The sequence below is a fragment of the Poeciliopsis prolifica genome, unplaced genomic scaffold, assembly GCF_027474105.1.
Source record: "Poeciliopsis prolifica strain line A6 unplaced genomic scaffold, Auburn_PproV2 SCAFFOLD006, whole genome shotgun sequence".
Classification (NCBI taxonomy): domain Eukaryota; kingdom Metazoa; phylum Chordata; class Actinopteri; order Cyprinodontiformes; family Poeciliidae; genus Poeciliopsis; species Poeciliopsis prolifica.
In genome coordinates, this window is record NW_026562381.1 from 7326829 (window position 1) to 7351559 (window position 24731).

At 38.2% G+C, this 24731-nt stretch overlaps 1 protein-coding gene across 1 annotated transcript in view; it reads right to left on the reverse strand.

The window, feature by feature from the left end:
- LOC129360415 (rap guanine nucleotide exchange factor 2-like) overlaps window positions 1-24731 on the reverse strand; it is a 96322-nt gene that overhangs the window by 30880 nt on the left and 40711 nt on the right. The window contains 2 exon segments of the mRNA XM_055030621.1: window positions 11232-11399; window positions 14609-14684. Coding sequence (XP_054886596.1) covers window positions 11232-11399; window positions 14609-14684 — 244 coding nt within the window.

Genomic DNA, 24731 nt, shown 5'->3' on the forward strand with positions numbered 1-24731 from the left:
TGTGCTAATGGTTTCATAATGAAAAAATGTTCACCGGGCTAACGTCTAACATCCCAGACCTGATTTCCCCTCATCTTCAACAACCCGACCCCCCTTCTCCCTCAGCTGTACCGTCTCTGCTTGATAGTTTTGGGAGTATCCGCTGTTCTTGGCCCGATCCGGCTCTCCAAAGCAGCGACACCTCCTGCGTTTATTCCAGCTGGATTATAAAAACCACACAGAGGAAGATGGATACGAATTATAAAAAAAGATTCTTTTTTTTATCCAAGTGATTAACAGCCTGCTTCATTTTGACTGTCACATCTCCAGTCAGGGAGCAGCAGTGCGCCGATAAGAAAGCAGAAAAAATGGGAAAAAAAGATGACAAAAATGGCTGACAACACTTTCACTCACGTTTGCTCCCTCCGCCTTCCCTCTCTCTCTTCCTCTCCTTCCCTCTCCCTCGTACGGAAAGTGAAGCGGCGCGCACGCACGTAGAAACGCCTTTTGTGCACCATTAGATTGTTTCAAGCCTGAAACGCCTGCAGCCTCCAGCAAGGTACCCAGTGGTTTGTTTGGAGCGGCGTGTGTGGATGTGTGTCAGGGGTGGAGGGGGAGGAGGAGAAGGGGGTAAGAACCTCCTCCCAGTCTGACAGTGATGCTGCTGGAGCGCTCTTCTGGCAAATTCAGAGACGGAAATAAGAGAAGGGAGGATGAGAGATGGAGAACAATCTGATGCGGAGATCAAAAGGTAGATGGATAGATTGATGAGTGATGGGAGATAAGAAGGCATGGTGTGTTGAAGGGGGGCAGCAGCTGAACAATGCAATCATTGCACTCTTTTTAGCACAAGGCAGCCGCTGGATTCGGTTGGCATAGCAACGGACTGCAGGAAAGCCATTTCCTGGGCGGGGAAGTTATAGCACTTCCTCCTCAGAGAAGCAGCGAAGAGGAGATGGAGGTCCAGCTGTAGTTGCCACTCAGTGGAGATAGCCATGGCAACTAGGCGACTACGAGCCCCCGCACCCACAGAGCCAACCATCCAGCAAACCCCCTACACCCCCACACACACTTCAAACACACACACACCCTCCAGTGCCTTTAGTTGCTGTGGCGACGGAGCCAGCGAGATATGCCGAAATGGAGGGAGGGGAGAAGAGAGCATAAAAGAGACGGTGAAAGTGGCAGCAGAGCGAGCCTCTTCACCTCCACTCAGCTGGACCTCAACGAGCCGCAGCATCACCAGGAGATGCTAACTATTCACTCTGTGGCACAAACTGGGAAAAACACAAATCCACTCAAGATACAAAATAATCTTTTTTTTTTTTTAATTCAACTTGCTTCAGTTGCATCAAGTTACGATACATTTAAAAAACCCAACCTTTGATTTGACAAGAACTAAATGCAACTAATTACAGTTATTAAGGTATGGCGTGAACAAATTATTTCATGTGGTTCTTATGTTTCCATAGTTCTCTGAACTATGGAAAAATAAGGAGTGCATTGGTGATAAAAAAAAAAAAAAAAATCCCAAATCATAATGTTCAAGAACCATAAACCCCATAATTTTAAGAGACAGATTAGACTGATGTGCTAAAAAGTTTAACAATTGTAAGGCTTATGAATGTAGATTTGCAGAAATAATGAATGGAAGTGTCAAACATGACAAATTGTGAAAGAGCTTCAGTTCATGACAAAACAAGCAGAAATCAAGACTGGCTGCAGCAGAGGAGACAAAAAAACATGAAAACTGTACATGTAATATTTACTTATTATTTAGTATGTGATTAACAGATCTTTTTACTCCAGTTCCATCTTTCTTTGTTTTTTTGGTGTTTTAGCTCATAAATTGCTTCAAATTATCTTTGGGGGAGTTTTACAAAAATAATCTACCATCAGAATCTGAATTATTGCAAAGGACGCTGCCATGGGAAATGTTCAGTATCCAAATATACACAATTAACTGGGAAATGGGAAAATCAATAACAATAATTCCGAATGGCAGCTGCGCATACCTGCTCCATACAAGAAAAAAATTATTCAATCGTACATGCCTTAAATCTCTAATGCAAAACTTCCAAAAAGAATGAATGCACAATCAAGAACACAAAAATCTAATAAGCAATATATTATGGGACTCATATTTGTTGCGAATGGAGTTTTCCAGGCACAGTCCTTAGACTGTGCCTGGAAAGTGGAGTACTACTAGCTGGTTCTGGAGCAGCTCCAGTCAAAGCAGCAGGGGAGGCGAGTGGGAGGCGCCATGGGGTGAGAGAAGCCTGGAGACCCAGGATGACATCACCTTTCCTGCCCCAGCCATGATGTAATGTTTCAAAACAAGCACAAAAAAAAGCTCAGGTGGTTTGCAGAGCAGCCCAGTCATTAATGTCTCCAACAATTGCCCCCGGCGGTGGGGGTGAAGAGGACAGAGGACGTCATTACATCACCGCAGCAACCAGACTACGCCTTGGGAATATCAGAAACTCCTGCCCAGCCCCCCATCATTCTGAAGCTTTCCAGCAACAAACCAATTAATCAGGCTTTTATTGACTAATAAACAAAATTTAAAGGAAAGTCAGGCACATTAAAAAACACACCCCCTCAGAATAACATTAAAGCTCTCATGTTCAAATGCACAGTGTGCTAAATGCAAGAGGTGGAGGTGGGGGGGCGGCCTCATGTGTCACTGTAAACATACTGCAAAGTGGGTGTGATAAGCAAGGCCATGCATGGTGCTTTACTTGCTGATGCGTAGCATTGGAGCCATAAAAACCTCATTACATCTCCAGAAAATAAACACATGAACTCACAGCGATGAGATTCCAGCTTTAAATCGAAGGTAGATTTATAGTCATATATTCAAAACAGCACAAGGGGCCCAAATTTTACTTCTAGACAGATCCAGATTACATCAAAATAGTAAACAGGCATAACAAACATTTTATTACATTACTGTTATACAGAACCTTAAAGCGCAACAAAAATTTACATCTTGGAATCCAAGAATAAAATAGACACTAGACTGTGATATTAGGCTCTGTACAAAGACTTAGTAGAAATGTCTTTTTGGGTTTTTGTTTTTTAGCTAAAGAAACTTGGAAAAGAGTTTATGTTTTTCAGGTTTGTCACATTACAGCCAAAAACTTCTCTTTTTATTTGGAGGTAAAGAGACTTCAACAAAAATAGAGCACAATTGCAATATGTTAGGAAAAGGAAACTATTTTAATCATTTTTACTAAAACTCCTAAAGTGTGTCGTTCATTTTGTTATAGATCCCCAATTCAATAATTGCTAAATCAATTAAGATCAGTCAGATTGTGAAGAGCATGTCGGGAAAATATTTTTTTTTTACTTTTGACACAGATTCATTTTGGATTTAAATATGAACTTTGACTAGGTCTTAGTTTTAATGATGCTGGTTGTTCTTCCAACCAGAAATAGAATGGCTGCATTAAACCACATGGTTACGTGACCCGTTATTGAAACTGGTTGCACTTGATACTATTTCGGGGTTTCGGATTAAACAAGGGACGAATACATCTGCACACCACCATTTTCAGGTTTTTATCTGAATACATTGTATCATTAACAACTTAAGTATGCAAAACGTTGTGTGGTTTGAATCTTTCTGCAATGTCTATAAGAAGCTGTAAGGAGTCAGAAAATCCAACCACACATCAATAAACAGCCGGTTAAAAGTTCTTTGATCAAACATGAACGTTTTGCTCCTCTGATCCTCTGAAAGACCTGCAGCATCCATAGAAGATCAGCGTCTCAGGCTTTGATTTATTGATCCATTCCTAAACGCATTCAGTGAATTTGTTTGGAAGTCAACAGAAAGCCACGTGCAGCAAGGACATTAATCAGTGACGTGTCCCATTACAAAAGCCCTAAGTGGCATTGTGAGAGCAGGAACAATGATCTAATAAAGAGACTCCATTTTCATAGCTGCTGTAGCTCATGGGATTACTTCATTTTTCAAGCTGTTGTCACCTGCACGGTGCTCTGGAAATAATTTGATAGAGACACGGGCTGCCAGACTCGCCTAAAAGATTACAGTTGTAGGTTCATCGGGGCAAAACATCTGTTGTAGTGGAGCGCCTGCTGGAAGCACCATAAATCTGGGAGGAACATGAACTACAGTGCTTTCAAGAGAATGAGCAGCACACCGAGAGCAGAAGTAGTTCATCAGTAACCTGAGGTTTCCGGATCAAGTCAGATAGTAACTGAAAGGTTACGACCTGGAAGTCTTTACTTCTTCAGGTTCAACAGCTTCATTCTTGGGATGAACATGATGTTCAACTTTAATCTCAAACTGCATCAAGAAAGGGAGGAGATTCTCAAATTCAAAAAGGCTATCAATGCAGTGGTTATAAAAATAACCTAACCAACTGATCAATATGGTTAAAAACTATGTTTTTCATGTAACTAAATTAATATTAGCAGTTATTTGGACTGATAATCAAATATTACACCTGCTAAAATTAGCAGTAGTTTTCAACAACTTATATTTGCCGTTTGTCTCTTTATGTTGTAACATGATTACGACAACCTGATATTAGCAAGATTATTAGCTGAGCTGTCTGCTCAGGCAGCAGTTGAAAGAATCTCAATACATCTAAAAAATAATAGAAACATCTTTTTAGTTTCACAATGAATGTTTTTCAATTTTTATTTTATTAAACATATTTTAAGATATCTACTCAAAGGTGTAGGGAAGACTGCCATATTAGTCTGTAGTGTCTGATCAAGCAAATTAGTTCAACCGTAACCTGATCAAACAATCCTATTATGAGCTTAAAGCACAGATTTTCATCATGTTTCAAAGACACAAATGAGGGAAACTGTGGGATTGTTGCCATGCAGGCTTATTACCATTCAAATAGATGTTCTCCATCTATCATGCTCCAAACACTCGGTCTCTAAAAGGACCTGGCAACCTAAGCTTTCTCTATACCACAGGTTGAAAACTGAAGCCCAGCCAATAAATTAGCAGCTCTTTTCCTTCGCCTACAAAAGCCTCTATTTCAGCTGAACTATTGAGCCAAAAATATCTGCTCCACTTTAATTCAACGCTTAATGTTTGATATTAGACTATTAATAACAACAAACAGTGCTGTTGCCTTTGCGGTGTAGGCTGAAGAAAAGAGGCATGGGTGTTTAAATCAAGGAAACAAAGAATACTTCAAATAAAAACTGCATAGTCTACCCACACACTGCTTACAATAAAAGTATGAAAAACTCCTTTTACTGTACCCACTTCTGTTCATTTAAAAATGAAAGCTGAAACATGTAAACGAGAATGAATTATGCACTGCAATAGCATTACATTTAAAAAATCATGATGTTTTATGAAAGTTCAACAAGATCGTTGAGAAACCAAGCAGTCACAGATGCAGGATGGGGAATAAATGAACAATAAACTTGTTCTGCTTTGATCACTGCCTTTCCTACACAATTTCCATGCGAGAGTGAGGCTTCTGTAACTCTGCGCAGCTGAGGCAGAGCAGGCAGTCACAAAGGACAGCTCTAAAAATAGGAGCACGGCTTTTCTGCAGCCGAGAGTGGCGGGTTTGTTCTCTCTGCATTTACCAGCAGGTACGAGCGATCAGCGCTTTGAGCTCTGATCTCTTCCACCTCTCCCGCTTAATCCTTTTCCGCCCGGTTACTGCAGCACCCTAATGAAAGACTGAAAAAGCTGAAAAAGATCTATTGGTGTAAAAGCATTCTATATGCAGCAGAATTATTAAAACTGAAATCTTCTATCTGTCACAACAACCAGAGTAGAGATAATGATAATCCAAAGAGCCCAAAGATAACCTTCAGAGAAAAACATGCACCTCATCATCTCAATTTTTACCATTATCACACTTTACAGCCCTATAAGTTGTATAAGAATGATAGTCATCATCCCCTGTCATTACTTGAGAACTGGATGTGGCAGTGTTTTTTATTTATTTATTTGTTTTATTTTTTAAGTAAAATCGAGATAAAATGGATAGCAGCAGCAGAATGGTGTCTTTTATCAGTCCTTCTTATTAACAATTCAATTCATATTGTTGTTGACGTGATGGTAATAGAATTGGAGAGTGGAGCATAGCTTCCCTTTCCATCATTATCAGCGCCCGCGCCTGCAAATGGAAGGTGTTTATTGAGGAAGTCTGCTAGCAGCTACAGATAGGATGAATGGGGAATCAGACGCAGATAAGCCTACCAAACACGTGCAGCTGGAAAACAAAAGACGCACAATGAAAACAACAGACAAACACTGCTAATGGATACGGTACCTTCGGTTATTGCATTCCTGGAAGCCGAGTTAGGGGGCGAGCCGTGAAAGGAAGCAGAAGAGAGGAGAGTTATCAAATACGATACTTTTCAGCTGAGGGTGTGAAAAACTGGAGGAGTAAACCTTGCTGACATGTTAAAAATAAATCATACACCTGGTTTTATCTTTTTCTGTCTCTAGATTAGCATATGAACTGTGAAACCTTTGCAGTGAGAACATCTAAGTTATGAAGAAAACAGCAGAAAAAAGTTGTGAAAGCCAAGTTTCAATTAAATACATCACAGAATGCACTTTTTACCGACAGTTTTAATGATCACTGCAGCACTTTTGACATCAGTGTTGTGGTTAAATAAAAGAACAAAAGCTGTGTAGTCAACCCCTGTTTATCTGAGGATTTTTTTTACACAAGTATAAAATATTTGAAAGAAACTTCAGCTTGGGAAGCTGAAATACAATGCTGGGTGCTGAGTAGCAATAAGGAAGAATGTAGACATTAACCTCTACATTGATGAGAAGGTTTTTGCTGCAGATAAAGCTTGATTTTTGGGACGGTTCTGGGCAGCTAACAGAGTGAAGCTTTTCTCGTTATGTTTAAGTCAAATTAGCATTGAATTTGACGGTTCCTGAAGCTATATGATTATTAGCACAGCAAGAGAAAAATAAAATTACTTCTTAATGGTATTTTAGGAAATAGTCGAGATGGACTTCTTGTTTTGTCTCTGTGGTGACTCTCCAACCTCAGCTTCTGAGGTTGGAAGTACATTTTAAAAATTCAAGCTGAAGAAAAATCAATGATTTGACACCTACCTGGAAAGTGCAAACCTCGCTAACATGTTAAAAATAAATGATACACCAGTCCTTCCAGGTTTGGGAATGTCTTCCTGGAATTAAGGATGAGCTTAAATAAAGATAACAGGGAGAAATCCAAATCAAGAACTTAAAAAGAACTATGGATCCGAACTGCTGTGCAGCATTCAGCAAAAGAAGATCCATCAACAGCAGCCATGTTGACATTTCTTTCTAGTCTGAGTGACAGAGAAGAATCCCCACAAAGACCTACAGAGAGTGACTGAGAAAGAGATGAGAGAAAACCTGTGTGTGAGTTTGTGTGAGTGTGTGTATGTTGGGTTGACGGCTCAAATAGCTGATGATTTTAGAGAATTATATGAGATAAGGTGCAAAATGGAGAGTGACTGAGAAATGGAGATTATCAGCCATTTTGGAAGGGAAATATAAAAAGATCAAGAGTGTGCAGATGTGTGTGTGTGTGTGTGTGCAAATGTGTGTCCATTTTGAACAAGGCACACAAGTGTCAACTGACAGTGTTGAGTACACAGGAGACATGTGTTGAATCCTAAACAATGTCCTTTTTCACGCCCTGATTTAAACATGGAAAGAAATATATGTGAAATATTTATCTTGATCCTTATGAATCCAACATTTCTTTGTTTTCAGTGACGGTAAAAAAAAAAAAAATGAATATGATAAAAAAAAAAAAACTTTAAAACGAATTAGCTAAAAACATCCAAAACATCAATTAACAATCCAAAGCAGCATACCAATGTCAATACAATTTAATGCACAAATGAGAATTATTTGTGTGATAAAACTATTATCTCACACAAGAAACCCGCAGAACATTTCTCTACTGCGTCCATGTGGCATTTAACTATCAAACTACAAGTTTTCCAAAATTTGTTTGTTTGGGGTGAAATTGAGATCTGACTTTAAAAGCAGTAATCTATGCAGTTCTATAAAAACACTAAAATCTACACAATCAGTCAGATCACCTGAATCCCTTTACTGCACAACTTTAAAAGAGACAATGTGGCCTAAATTATCGTGCAACCTAATGTGATGTTTGCATTGTAGCCCTGAAACTGGCCGTAAGATTAATCTTATAGATGCTTATTTCTTTGATCAACATGACAAACCAGTACAACTTTCCTGCACTTTGGAAATAAACGTAATAAATCACTCCGGACTTGATTAATCTCTGGCTTTACAGAGTAACAGGTGATTTATTGAACTCTGGTGATGTTCATCAGCTAATGGATGTTAATATTAATCCCAGTTCAGTCCTCTGTGTAACATAATTCATTCAGATTAGAAAATAAACATGCTTTCAGTCCTCTGTGTAACAGAATTCATTCAGATTAGAAAATAAACGTGCTTACAGTCATGACAGCAGAGTCTGTTTGTGTTTAAGGAATTATTCTCCGTTATGTTTGAATCTTAAGGGCCTAATAAAGTTCCCTTAACAACAGCTCAGCTTCAGATTGTTGTCTTTGTGAGTCCCCCCACTGGGAGCTTCAATCTGAGGTGAGTATGACTTTGATTTTTCACTCATGGAGCTCTGCAGCAGATTACGACCTGGACCCACTGTTGCTCAGGGACAGGAGGAGTTCGCACAGCTGCCTGCAAACAATCTGGGACCTGAGAGTTATACAACAATCTCTCTTTAATCAGGGAGGCAAGTGACGCTTGTAGCAAGTAAATAGGTTGTTTCAGGGTTCACCAAGTATCATGGCTGACTTTTAAACACGTTTATCTAAGCACCAAATTAGAAATGAAGATATTAAAATACCTACTGTGTGTGTTTCTCTATCAACAGGATTTTATTTAAACAAAAACTATTTTTGCTTTTAAATTTAGACATCTTTGACTTTCTTTTCATAGATCTGATCGTTTTCAACTTTATGATTAATATAGAACAAGCAGCTAAATAACTAATCATAATACTTCTGAAACTGCCCTAACTCACTGTCAATCTTTAAAAAGCCTGACCTGCCAATCAAAAATTAAGAAAATGGGGCTGATTTATTCCTGATTTCTAAGTACAAATGTGAAAACGAAAGGAAAACTTTAAACCCTGCTACAGATCTTGATCTGATGACAAAATTAGTCCCCTGTTCAATACAGTCTCACATTTCTCGTATTCAAGGGCGTTGTTTTTTAATAAGTTCATTTAAAAAGTACCTTGGAAGACATCTCTGTCATAAAGAAACAAACGTAATAAATTTTAAGCAACAGTCTTTTAAGTCCTTTCTAATATACACCAAAACAGCATTTAAATTTTGGCCGTTTTTTAGTGTCTCAAACATTTTAACAGAATTTAACCATTTTACTAGTTTTTCAAAGGGTAAAATGCTGTTTAATCATCCTGCATCATCTTAAAGATGGTGACATGAATCTGTTTTTGTTTTGCCTTGATGTTTGTTTGGATTGGATGCATGTTCTACTGGCATATACAGCCATGAAGAAGTTGAGGTTATGGACTGATTTTCTCTCCATGGTTCCACACCTATCCTCACATCTATCTTAAAGATGGTGACTGAGATAAGCCCTTTTCTTCTTTCGCTTCAAAGAATTTCTTTGTTGTGCTTCTCTCCTCCTCGACAAGCCTCAGGCAGGAAGGAAGGAACGTTTGGGTTGTGCCTGGCGTTCTAAATGCTACAGATTAGCATGCTATGCAGCTTAGCAAGTGCCAATATTCAGCATCTCTGTCACCAACCTTCTCCTTCAGCAACAGTATTATTGTTAAATAATCTGCCTTCCACACTGTACTTCTAAGTGTGCTGTCATTTGGTAATACTGGTTGTCATGGCGCAGGCTCCATCCTTCTCACAGGATTTGTTTCGAGCACAGAGTTCAGAGTTCGTGCGGAGATGTCGGGCCATGAGAAAGTTCAGAACCGCCCAGCATGTATTTGGAGATCAGAGTGGGGCGTGATGAAAGCTGGAAGGAGATTACGTTTCTCCTCTTAAAGAGGAACAGATTCACAAAGTCGGAGACAAAAACAGACGAGTACCCTGACGAGGACCCGAGGGAACGCTGGGAATGAGAGGAATGCTGTGAAATGCTTTGGAACAGGAAGTTGTGTGCAGAAACTGCACTTATTTCTTTGAGCTATCTTTTCCCAAGGAAATAGAGTACAAAGAGTTTATGTGGAGGAACAACATTCAGCAACCATCTAATTTTTCTTCAAAGATAAAAAAAAAAGATCAAAATCTGACAATTTAGTTTTGATCTGCAGCTCAAATATGATTTTTTTTTCTATTATTATATGCAGCAAAATTAATAATGATATTTCACAGCATCATTCTTTGTAAAAATTCTGTGCCTTATGTATAAAAACTTGCATTTGTTACTATATCCATATTCAAACACATTTACTGGACCTATTGAATTGTAAGCCAACATTATAAAGAGCCATTGTGGAAGGTTCAAAGAGCCACAAGTTGCAGACCAATGTCTTATACGTTACAATCATTAGTAAAAATATTGGGACTGGCAGAGCAGACTTAGAAGAAAATCATGAATCGATCTCAGTCAGGGGAAGTTGGACTGGTACATCTCTGATTTACTTTTAATGAGATTTTAAAGAATGTGGAGTTTTCTCCAGCTGTAGCATTTCTCTTTCCGCCTCCAGTACATGTGCACTGCCTATCAGCTGGAAGAAAACACGCCTTTACATTTTTTTTTGTAAATTCACTCAAACTCCAACATTTCTACAAAAAAGGCTGAGAATTCAGCCAGTCAGTTTAAAGAGATCAAACATCCCAACATGAATCACAAGTAGAGCGACTCTGACACCAAACACGGTTCCAGAAGAGACTCAATTAGAGACGCTGAACAAACTACACAAATATTCATTAAAAAGATGATCAACAAACAGAAAACTGAACGGTCTCAAGAGTATCTACACAGACACAAAAGTAGAGCAACTCTAATCCAACAAGAAGAAGGGAAATGATTTAAATCAGCAAAGATCACAAGAAAGCTTGAAGGAGCAGAAGGGCAGGGCGAAGCGAGCGCCTCCAAAAACATCAAACATCACAGCACAACACACAACCTTCTCTGACCAGATCAGCTAAAGGCAGAAAACACAAAGTTATCCTAACGGCAATTACAGCGGCGGAGCGGCTCTGGAGCACAGTGAGAATAAACACTGGCTGAAACTCACCGTGTGGTAACCCCGGGCTACGGGCGGCTTTCCAGTGGGGTACGGGTCCACCGTGTCGATGATAGTCTGTCGCTCGCCTTTCTGGTTGATCTTCCGAAAGCGCCGCCGGGACTGTCGGTGCGAGGCTTGTCGCTGAAAGTACTCCTCATTTTCATCCATATAGTCCACCTACAAGCAACACGGATAGAAGGGGAGTGACTGTTTTCGTCTTCATTCACACCCCTCTCCTCTTCCTCATGCTCCCATCAGCAAAAGAAAACAAAATAATAACAAAACTCCCCCATGTTCCTCCTGCCTCCCGCCTCTCTGGCTGTGTAAAAATAGAAGTGTGTGTGTGGGCTGTGTGGCGCACACTGACGTCAGAGGATGCTCGCATCATGAAACACGAAACAGTGAGGAATTTATATGAGTGGTGAGCTGAGAGAGAGGTGGACTGACAGGCAGACATAAACAATGATGAAGTTTCGTGCAAAAAAAGACACTTTGCTGCCTTAAGTTAAAATCTGGTTAAATTCCTGCTTCCATTCATAATGAATGAGGAGAAGAAAAAAAACATGGAAAACTGGAACAGGACGGCTCTCATCCTACCAGGGAATCCTAAAATAGTTTTTCTATCTTCATATTCGGGGCCCAATCCTTCTCATCTCTCTGGCTATTTTTCACATTTCTTGCAGCTCAACCGTTGGGATTACGCTGCTAAAAACCTCACTCCGCCTTACCAACGGCTGCCATGACAACGGCAGCAGAGTTGTGTGCTAGCGAGGGCATAAAAGCGTGTTTGTGTGTCTAATTGCTCTCACTGAGCTGAGTGTGTGCATGTGTGTATATACAGTACAGGCACCTCGGCAGCAGATGAATGTGCTCATTTCACTGCAGCTTCATGGAGCCGAATGGAAACTTTGCAGCAGGGGAACCTCTGATCCATCCTGCTTCGTAATTACAAAACAGTTTGGCTTCTGGGATAGCAAAAGCAACAGCTAGCTGCCAGCACAGGGTGGTGGTGCTAATAAGGGGGGAGGATCTGCTGGAGTTGTCGTCCCATCTGCACTCATGGAGACGACAATTACATGAAATGAAGACGTGCTGTTATTGCAGCGGTGGAAGCCCGTTGTCATTCCTGCACTCTGACAGCATGCAGGTTTACCTCTGCTGCTTTTCTTGGAAGGAAGATGAAAGTAGGGCATGCTTGCAGTTCCTTGAAAGACTGCAGTGCTTGTTCATGGGTGAGATTTTTATTATGTGGTAAAGAAAAAAAAAACAAAAAAAAAAATAACAAACCAGTTTCATCACTTCCTGTCAGATTATGACAGCATATTTCATTGTATTTTTGTGAGTTTATGCAAGATTCCACAACAAAACAAGAGTGCACTAAAATGGAAATGTTACCTATATCAATATCTGACAATAATGTTAAAAATTGACAAACCTAAGCCGATACCGATGTTAATGCCAATGAGTCGAGGGATTGTTGAATGTTTTGCTGCTCTGTGTCAAAAACTATATTGTTTGGAAGCATATATATATATATATATATATATATATATATATATATATATATATATATATATATATGTATATATATATATATATATATATATATATATATATATATATATATATATATAAAGGAACTTTGAAAATAAAATGGATTTCATGCAGCCGTATCTTCACATGATAAGACATGGTGGTGGCAGAATCACTACAATTTTATTTGTTAATAAAAATAAATGTCCTTCTACTTAGAATGTGAGATAAAATTTCATAAAATACACAAAAGTTTGTGTGAAGCTACTTTCATCTGTTTGTATAGTGTGGCTGGATGAAGCTAGAAAACAAGGACAGACTTTTGCACATGATCAGTATTCAGCACTTAGCTTCATGTTGACCCCATCAAGAAAATCAGCATATTTGTACCAAGATTTGTTTTTTTTATGTGAGCCATAAGATTTGATTTAGTGGCTTTCATGTCTTTATGGACTCATCATAAAGATGAGGACATTTATTTTTCATAAAGCCACAGACCATAAAAAGCCATCTTATCGACACAAACCTTGTCCAAAGTGGAGTGATGTAGTTACAAAGTAATGCTGTGGGTTTAGTACTGAGAACATTAATAAGAAATGTTGCAGTAGTATTTTACTAATGATGTCACATCTGCAGCTTTTTGGTGTCTGATGCAACAGTAATCTAAATCTTAAGGCCTGATGTAGCACGAATCTGATCAATTAATATTAGGACTTTTATTTCCTGTGTTATTTATGAAGGCTCCAAGAATAAAACCTCACTCTGAGAAGTGGCAGATTCATCTTAAAGTAAACTTCCAGTAGGTTTTTTTTCATGTCTTCAAGTTTTAAACTATGATGCGTTCAAGTCTGCAAGTTGAAAGGTCAACAGATCCGATGAATTGCATTGGTGTATTAACAGACTTGAAGTTGCAGCTGTTTGAATGCGTCTTGGCAGGATCCTCAGCAGTCTATGGGGTGACTTTAGGCCCCAGTTAGTTTCTGTCCAGCAGATGACTGTTTCCTGCTGCCAACTTGGCCGCTGTGCTTCGCTCTGAGGGGAAATTTCTTTCTCAGCCACTTTTAATTTTAGCAAAGCTGCATTAAGAGGGAAAAATCTAAATTTAATGAACACAAAGGTCTTGATCCTTAATAATATATCAAAAGTATATACGTGCTTAATGGACCTCCAATCTAAAGCCCGGTATGTGTTAAAACTTGATATAGTTTATATAGCAGGCCACACAGGATGATGCAACTTTCACACTGCAGGTGGTAAGTGGATAACTGTGGGCTTAACAATAATCCATTAAGACATGATGCAACATGCGAGTGAACTCATGTCCACGTTAATGACTGCTTTCTGAAGTTTCAGTGGATTTACACAGAGAAAGCTTTTCATACTGAGCTCTTTCATTTTAAAATATAAACTAAAATTGGCTTCATATTTATGGAAGATATTTCTATAGTGAACAACAGGAAGAAAAGAAAAGGTAAGGGATAAAAAGAGCAGAATGAAGGACAGAAGGAAGGAATGAAGCAAAGGCAGAAAAATGGAAGTAGGACACAAAAAGGTAAAGGGTACGATGAAATTAATGAAGTAATTTATTAAGGAAGGAAGGACAAAAGCAAATAAAGAAGAAAAGAAAGAAGGGCACATGGAAAGAATGAAAGTAGGAAGGGTACATGGAAGGAAAATGGACATAATGACAAAAAAGGATACAAGAAAGGAATAGCAATGGGAATGAAGTGAGAAAAAAAATAAACATCTGCAACATTTTCTTTTTCCAAGCTTATTTATCTTAGAAAATAAATCAGATTTCACACTTTTCATAACAGCAAGGGAATCTGCTCTGAGCAGAGAAATGAACTCACCACAATCATTTCTGAAGGTTCAAGGACGATGCATTCACATCCACGCCGCAGGCTGCCTGCTGATCGCTTCCCAAAACTAAACAAAAAGATTACAAGAAAAAGAAATGTCAATAACGCACCTTTTAGCAACAGATTCTGGTTTGACTTGCACTATATTCACATGTGAACATGTTTCTCTCTTAATCTTTGACAGCCAGGATCACTGGAGAATCCCATACATGTTTTCATATTTCTACGCAAACACAGTGAAAAGCTTTGACTGTACACCGTCTCCTTTCAGATTCAGGAGGGAAACACCCAGCTCTGGAAAACTCCACTCTCATGACGTCAGTTTGTACAGCAAGCCCTGCTCCTAATGATCAGAAAAATATTAAAAGCAGCAAAGATCCAAAATGAAAAATAAATAAATAAAATTAAAAAAAGATTCTTAGCCATAGAAATTTTAAGCATGTGCAGTTGTGGGTGTTTGGGAAGAATGCTGCCTTTGTCCAGAACATGATTCCCATTTAGACAAACAAGAGCGCCCTTGTTTGTTATTTTAAACATCTTTCGCTTCAGAATGTGACCCAAATCTCGATTGTTTGCTCATTGTTTGGTTAGATAAACTCCTGAGATTCATTGGAGTTAGTGTAACAAACTGTCTCTGTTTGCATCACTGAGATACATTTTAAAATATAGGCTTCTTAATCAAAAGCATCTATTTTATTTTTAAAAAGTACTAACATTTTGTCACGTTTTTACATTTGAAAGATTCCATCATACTTGATAGCTGGTAGTGGTGGTTAATTCTCCTTTGAGAGATAAAGAGATTAATAAAAAAGTTTTTAACATTTAGATTTTTTTTTTTGACTTTAGCATAATATAAGTTATCTTCAGAGTATACCCACTGTGCACAATGGGTACACTGGGTAAAAACCCCAGGTTAAAAACTCGACCAGAGCTACAAAAACACAAAATCTTGCCAAATGTTCTTGGTTTAGTTTCGACCTTAAATATCGTGGTACCTTTGAAATAAGAGAGTTTTCCTCTAATTCCAAACATGAGGAAACAATGATGTCTGTGTCAGTGATTAATTTAAAGCTTGCTAAAGCTGCACTGTGTACTTTTAAATAAGGTGTGGAGTGACTCTACTAAAGTTAGCAAGTGTGGTCACTGTGACAGATTTTTTATTTTCCTAACTGGAACCACTGACCTCTTCCACAAAGTTTCTTGATTCGGGATCAACGCAGTTCATTTAAAATCCATTTATAGTTACGTTACTACACTGTCCAGAGTGACTTTACTTGGCTTTTAAACCACAATAACCATGAAATATTGTAGGATGTAGGATAAATGCTGTATTGGTCTTATTTCAGGGTATTTGAACCGACCCTGGACTCTTCTGTGGAGAGGAAGATGTTTCAGCTTCAGTAGACATTATTTACATAAACAACCCAGATTTGGGTTGTTTGTGTGGAAACCCTCACAACTGACAACCAGGGTGAAGCAAAAGCTGTCAGAAAACTAAAGTCCAAGAGAAAAAAACCAAATGGTAATTAACTATTTATATATGATGGATGGTAACTACAGTGGACCACTGCTTGTTCAATATTTAAATATTTTTTCTGTGGAACTAAATTCAAATTATGTGCATAAAATCCATCTATTCAAGGATTTTCCCAAAGTGAATATCAAAAATATTTGAAAAGAAATTCAGCTTTAGAGGCTGAAATAGCTGTAAAGCTACTTGGCTATTTTTTTTTTTTGTTTGCAAAGCAGCCAATCCAGGAACGTTAATCATGTTTCTTGGTGCTGATTGGCTTGTACTCCCAAGCATAGAGAGCTTTGATGTTAAGTGAGTAATCATGGGCAATCTTTTAGACCATTGACAATGTTTTCACATTAAAAGCACCGCAATAGTCTAAATACTGTTGAGGTATCGGTTCTTGAAACCAGCTTTATTATATACCTTATTTTTGTTGTCTAATGTCATCAACTAAGCTATAAAACTGCTTAAAATCCATTGGCAAACTCTGGTATGTCAGGTAGGTAAAGGCGCCCAGAGATTAAGTGAGTGGCCAATGAGAGCAGACCTCAGGCCCAGCAGGACATAAACACATGGGCTTGTGGCTCCATGTTATAGCTGGGGTTTGTTCATGCTGGGAAATAATTACCAGCTGGTTGCAATGGCACAGAGCAGACACATTCATTTCTCCAAGCAGACCTCGCTGGCTTTTCTTTTTTTGTTCTAGAAGACTCAGAAACTTTATCAACTCTTGTCAGCCTATCTGTTGTTTAGTGACAAAATGCATTGTTCCAAGCTCCTTTTGATAACTCGACAATTTAAAAAGCAAAAAGTTAAGCCGAGAAGCTTGTGTTACATCAAAGAAAACATGAGCAGCGGCTTGAGGGCAATGGCAGCGAGTGGGTTAATGCTGATTGTTGCTGTTTGCTTTGCCTGAGCTTCAGTCTAACGCCGTTGTAACTCTGCTTGTATTCCCTGACAAACACAAGCCTGAATTCCACCACGGGACAAAACACACCGATGCGAAGAGCTTACTCAGTATTTTTACTGCAGTTCTCGACAAGAAGACAAATGCTGTAATTCTTTTGCAACTGGTTTCCAGCAGTGCTGATTTGTCAGGGAGGCAGTGGCTTTACAGGAAGCAAGGTCTGCTTCTGATGCTACCAGCAGCTCTGAGCTGTGTTTCCACCCATATACATATCACAAATGCATCAGGCTGCCCTGTGCAGACAGCAGAGTGACATGTTCAATCATGTTCCTTCATTCCTAACATTAGTAATCCAGTGCTCGATTTTACATAAAAAATAAACGCACCGCTGGCAATGTGAGATATTAAAGCAGGGATTATGGAAGTGCAGCGTGGGGGAGGAACACAAAACTATCTTATTTGGAGATTAAAGCTTGTAGTGCTCCAGGACTAGCAGTGAAAGTATAAGAAAAAAAAAATCTTGCAAGAGCAGAAATTATGTGAAGAATTGACCAGGATGGTGGCACCTCTAAAATTAATGCAAATACATGATTTTTATCAGCAGAACTGATGGTGCTGAAGTGTACCGAGGAGTTCCAATGAATTGCCAAGCAATGAGGAATTTAGGCTGAAGTGAACCCTGTTTTAGCTTTCCTGAAAACTGCATAGAAAAGGAAGCCTCTGAAACCAGAAAGACCAATTTAACAACCAAAGAAATATGTCAGAATCAATCATTACTCTCGTATTTTTAACACAGCAGTGCTGCAACACAGATTGTTTTTTTTTCTTTTACTATTGTTGAAACCAACGATGAGAACCCTATTGAACCTGCTGCTATTCATTTAGACCTTCACTTGCTTGTACTAGGACATGCTCTCCATGTATAATGCAAAACTGCTGAGAAGATTCTTGACATTGCTGAATTAAAAAAAATAAAATGGTGCAATAAAATAGCATATATTATCTTTAATTACAGATTGTTTTTACAGGTAGGGCTGAAACAATTTATCAGATTAATCGTAATGAACCGGCTATTAAAATAATAGTCAAATGATGAAATAATTAATTTTTTAAGCATACAGACTAAAAAAGGCAGATTGCTGAAAACATATTCAGAACAGTAAAACTGTACAAAATATACACTTTGTATTTAAGATGAAAAATAAAACCTGCTTTAAATATGTTCTATGCAGAACTCCCCAAGAAGCATTGTTTTGTCTTCACCAACTGCAAATTTAAAAAAATAAATAAATAAATAAAAGTAAAAATAAAAAATCTAAAAGTAAACATGTTTTCCTATCCTACTATTAACTGGTTATTCCAAAAAACAACAATCAGCTTTACACTGTATTGACAAGTCAATCAGAAAGGGCTGAGATTTCATATGTTGATATCAGAAGCATTTTCTAGCTGCAGATGCATCCTTTGCTTACAACATTTAAGCATGCACTGAGAAAATACTGTTATGGATTCTAGACAAGAAAGTGTTTGTTACTTTTTAAAAATGAGGTGACTTATTTGTTTAAATTTTCTACGCATTAGAAAATTGAAACAAATCTGCCTTAATCAGATAAAAAAAAAACTAGGAAAATTTGTGCCAATTTTTAAAAATCTTTATCTTGTTGCAGATTGAGCTCCAATAAAGATATCCGATATCTTTATCCAATAGAGATATCCGATATTTTTATCCAATGGAAATATCCATTAATTAAATAAAAGAATCACTAGTTGGAAACCTAGTTTCACATCCCTGTCTCGTTTAGTTGCATGCCAATTTGTCAATGAATGCAACAAAACTAGGAAGTTGGGCATCATGAGAAGAAGTAAAGCTCATAGATAAACTGTGCAAATCTACAAAATCAGAATCTAAAACCGCAAACATCATTTCACCTCCAGCTTTTATATCAAATAAAATGTAAGGTGTTTTATTCCAAAGGTTAAAGCTGTAATTCCTTTATTATCATGAGATAAATGACTAAAGCATGGAAAACGATCAGCTGCTACTGTTCAGTCATCTCTGACAGACGTCTCCTCTGCCTTGGTGGCCCTTTAGCATTCCAACCAACCTGCGCATCTGAAATGTCATTCCATAGGGATCACTAACCCTGAAGCTTGGATCCTGGATCTGATCTGGGTGGATAAGATCTCTTCTCTTTGCTTAGGTATTAAACTCACTAAAAGGGAAATGCTGGATTTTAACACTCCAACACTATAAGCTGAATAAACTTCAGATTCCCTGCTTTTACGACACCTTTTAAGATTATAGAGAAGAGACTGGAGGAGAGGAGTGACTAGTCATGATTCATAATTTGATGAAAACCACATTCGGGTTTGAAGCGCTCTGGAGCATCTGTATCAACTGCAGCTGACCGCTCGCCCACCTGGCAAAGATGAACAGAATGCTTTGGAGGATCATCATGGTTGGATCACACGCAGCCTAAACCTTTACCCTGTCAGACCCAAAATAGAAGTCATCACTGAGGCCAAGAATGTCCGAATGACTCGTGACTTTAACTTCCCAAAATACAAGTTTACTTATACTGACAAGAAAGGGAAGAAGTGTGTTTAAAACAACTAAAAGAACAATTAATTTGGAACATATCCAGCACTTTTACCCCTGCATCATGAGCATTAGGTCTTGTTTTGGTTATAAAGTTGCCAAAGGTTGCATGCCATCCTACAAACCTGAGAAATACACACCCATTCCTGGCTGACATATCGCAAATAACTTCAAAGGCGTGCTTCACATTCCAGACGAGACTGCTTTACTGCTACCAGCTCCTGGCGTGGAGACGAGCCCCACTTTAAGCTCAAAACCCTGAACTCCAGAGAGCCGACAGAAGATGTCGTGTGAGCACTCACCCGGTCACTCTAAAAGTGCTTGCAGAGTGACACGGCCACCTGGGAAGACAACAGGATCCCCCCTTAAAATGTCTCCTCCTGATAGTCCAAAAAGAGTCCCAAAAATCCGTCCCAAGCTCCGAGACTAATGTGTAATTGCGGCATATCGTCCTGCACACACCCGCTGCTGCTGTCGGAGATCTGCGTTTTGTGAAATGGGAATGTGTGGCTCTGAAAGTGTGTGTGTGTGTGTGCGTGTGTGGATCAGCTCCTGTCTAAAAGCTCTGCCCCCTTTCTCATCTGCCCTTCCTCTCTCCCAGCATAATGTTTAGCGTAGACGACAGACAGCATTCCAGCGTACAACTCACTTCCTGCTACAGTCACAACGCATGAGAGAGGGAGGAGGACAGTTTGTTCTCAGGGTGTATTTATGTTGTAGTTGGGTGTAGGCTGCCTGTCCTCCTGTTACAGTAAAAATCCCTCACTTTATTAAATTTTTAGTTTTAACTCAATAGAAATCTATTGTCAGGAAGTTTTTATTTATTAATTATTTTAATTGGACAGTTTTTACTTTAATCAAGTTGACCACCATTACCAGAATGGTATAAGGTTTGCTGAGTCATGTTGAAATTTAAATATGTAAAACATGTTAGAGAATATTCCTGAAACTTTACAGCAATTTCCTCTTATGCATTTGGGTTCCAGTAACAGGATTAATTTCAGTCTAATTTCGAAAAGTAACAATAATTTACTGTAAACAATAATAAAAACTTAATAGAGCATAGTCTTTAAAAATTAGTAACTTCAGTCAGATGATCTTATATCCACTCAATGTGAGACCAATTGCACAAATTGTGTGAACCTCTGCTTAATTAGGTCAGTCACGCTAAAGGGGAAAATATTTATGCAATCACTCATCTTATATTAACTATTTTTTTATTAAATTAATGGTACTATTATAAAATTAAAAATACTATTATAAATTTCCACTTTGACATGAAATTCTTTTTTATTGGGTTCTTGTTAAAAAACTACATTTTACTGATCATGGCTGATTTGTAATAAATGGGCAAAGCACCAAATCAAAGAAGGTGAGAAATTTTATAGGCACAGTTTCATAGACAAAGAGGTGAAATTTAACGTTTCAGACATGACAACTCCGTCTTGATAAACAAACATTAAAACTCCTATGTTAAGGCAGGATGGACGATGTGTCGACCTCAATATACCAGTCGCAGTTTGATAAGTAAAACTGGGCTGATATTACTAACCAATCTTTATTTTCATCTTGTTGCAGATTGAGCTCCAGTAAAGTGGTTTGGTCTGCCATGTGATGTTTGTTTGGTCATGTGACAGTCACAGTCATGTAATGCTGGATGGTGGGGGTTTTAACTAAAGTAGAGAAGTAAAGTTAATGTTGTAAATGATATATATTATTATACAGGTAAATATTGGAATCCAACATAATATCAATATCAGCCCAATTTTTTATATCGGTATTTTCCTATTCTTAACGCTAGATTATCACATGATTTTGAGAAGCAATGGAAGCCTAAGAGTTGCACCAGGACAATTTATGGTTGCATAATCAGCATGTTTGTCAATAATCAATATATAGTTGCATTGTAGCCTACTGCATTGTAATTGTATTGGATCATGAATTGGATGTTCATGATCCAAAAAGGTGTTTGTAGGGAAACTAACTGATGACAAGTTATTTTTGTCAGAATTTCCACCATATACTTGACAACTACCAATAAAAAGCCACTGAAGATGGACTAATTCCTCTATTACCAGCTCTGGTGAAAAGTCTAATTGTTTTCCTATTCATTGATCACATTAAACTACATATCCCACCGTTTTTAGTCAACAAAGAACATACCAAGAACATGTGCTTCAATGAACTCTGATAAAAACACAAATATGGCCACAGTTATTGACATTTTCTAAGCAATGGGAATAAATGTAATTTCTTTACTAATTCCAACATTTTAAACATGCTCAAATAACCTGAGTTTTCTTAGCTTGTATGGAGGACAAAATATCCGGCTGCTTCCCCCCCGCTGCTGTGTACTTTCAGCCAGCAAGATGAAAGATTATATGCTTGGCATTAAAAAAAAGAAATACATTAAAAAAATTAGCAGTTTGAAAATAGCTTTGGTCACCAAAACCACAAATAATCATACTACAGAAATTTAAGATGGAATGGCTTTTCTCAATCTGAGCTGTACTGACACAAGACACAAATTAACGCAACAGCCTGATTTTCCTCCAGTAACCAGGTGCTGATTCATTTAGAAGTTTTAACTAAAAAATGCACATCAAAATAAGAAAGGTTTGAGTCAGATGTTTGAAGGTTCTAGAAGCGGTCTGCTCATAATGCACCGACTCAGCAACACAAAGAGAGGGAAGTTAAACCGTTAACAGGGTTAATAAAGTTCACAATAGAAGGGAAGTTATCGCGTTCATATAAAGAGGAATTGTTCTAGCATTCAGAACAATTCCTCTTGTGTTACTCAGTCCATCATAGAAAACTATAATCTCCACAATTAGCTTTTCTAAATTTAACATTAAACCCAATCTGTAAGGTTTACAAAGCAAACTGGATTGCCTACAACAACAAGTCTGAGTTGTTGGCAACCCCATATGAAAGGATGGGGGAAGAATCTGTAGAATAAAAGCTGAAGAACACAGAGAACGAAATCAGTTTCTCCAAATATATAATTACACTAAACATGGCTTTGATTGGTTGCTAGTATAAAATCTGACACACTATACTTACAACTCAAGTGTAATATAATCCTAAATTAAATAATTTTTAAGATGCCATAGTGTTAATTGCATGTTTTGTCAGAAACATCCAGAAACATCCAAAACCCGAGAACACCAATCTGTACTCACCAAATAGTCAATTTGCACTGCTGGCTTTTGTAAGTAAACTATATTGTCAAAGTATTTGCTCAACTTTAGTGAGATTTCAAATCCATGGGATTAAACATGTCATCAAAGCTTCAATCCATGTGGGAAAGATCCACAAGTTTAGGTATTTTTGACCATTATTGTAGAATTGTTGGGCAAGAAGGCTTGGTTTACAGGCTCTGCTCAAAATAATGCAATCAGTGTTGTGTGGGCTTGAAATGGGGAGTTAGGTCAGTTCAGAACCAAACTTTCTCACTTTAATATTTGCAGACCTTTCTTTGTACAAGGTCAGGTTTTGACAAAAATCCCAAAATGTTCCTATAAATTTGGGGTCATCAAATAATCAGTAATGTCTTATTAAGCTGAACCTCCACAAATTTAACAATGGTCTTTCAAATTGTCAGTTGTAATAATGCATATCACAATAAGAAATGCATATTTGTGTACAAATGTGTAATAAACTAAGTCTTAATTCAGGTCTAGTTTGAGATTTTCTTTTAATCACCATAAGTCAATCCAAATTTAAAGGTCAAATATCCCGGTTCCACGTAAAACAAAATTTCTGAGTAAGCGAGTAAGGAGTTCTTTAAGAAATTATGAGATTTTCTGAAAAAAACATTACATCTAATTTGAAGGAAATCAACACATGCCTATAAAACGCAAACTAATCACTGCTATGAAAAATGGTTTCACAGTGTCATTTCACTCTTACGGCTATCAAGGTAGAAAATAAAGATCCTTATTGACTCTTTAATAATCTGTCATTAAAGCAGCTCCATCATGATTTATTCAGCTTCGACATAAAGACACGATGCCTCTTGATCAAGTTTACCAGACCACGCTCCTGCACTTGCTTTAAATCCATCACCCACTCCGAGACACTAATTCATAAGAGTTGTATTTTATTTCACAAATGGGTGAAATCACGCACAAAGACCTCCAACTTCTTCACTTAATGGCTGAGTCATTCATCTTCCCCCAGATCAGATCTCACTACAGCTACCAGGGAGGAGAGCAGAGGCACTGAGAGAAGGATGGAGCCGTATCAGGTTTTCAACCTTGCTGTCAGTCTAGATACGGAGAACCATTTCTGGGCAAGGTCCGCCTGAAACCCAATTCCAGTGCATCTTTAAAAGCTTCAGGAAGTCCCGCCGGACTCCATTCAGTTCCTCGTGTCACAACCAATTTCCCCTCCGAGCCATTCTGCCCTCAACAGTCTTTATAAACTCGATGGAGGAGGATGTGTTTTCTTCCTGCTGCCAATTCAAAAATGCATCTAATGAGCAGAAGTCATTTTAAATAAGAGGAAACCTGACAAATTTGAGGGGTTAACGGCTGAGGAAACAGTTTACAAGGCAGTTAAATGTAACTGAGGTCAAACACCCGAAATGATACTCTTAGACACAACCTCCACATATTCACTGATTAGGACTTTTCTTGCAGTTCCCCAGCATGAAAACAAAACTGTACCTGTCAGTAAATGGTTTCTCTTTCAAGCAGAGAGGGTGCTCTGCCATTTAGAGCTGAGGAAGATTTTTTGACTGACATCCTTGAAGGCTGTGAATCATAAGGTGACCAGCAGCTAACTAGTGGAATATGAAACTAAACTGAGGCTTGAAAAGATTTCCTGTCAAAGTCTCAGCATTTCTCATGAAGGGATGGGTCAGAGATGACTTCAGTATTTGCAGCACATTTTTGGATACAAGAATACAAGTCAAAACGTGCTGGTTTTGGAGGCAGAAATTCTACACATTTTGATAGTAATGTCAAAATGGCGACGCGCTCTCCCCGGTTGGGGATGTCATGCAAGTTGCAAACAATGTAGCAATTTTTATTTATTTATCATATTTACAATTTCAACCAAATGTAGAAACTTGAGAGCAATGATCACA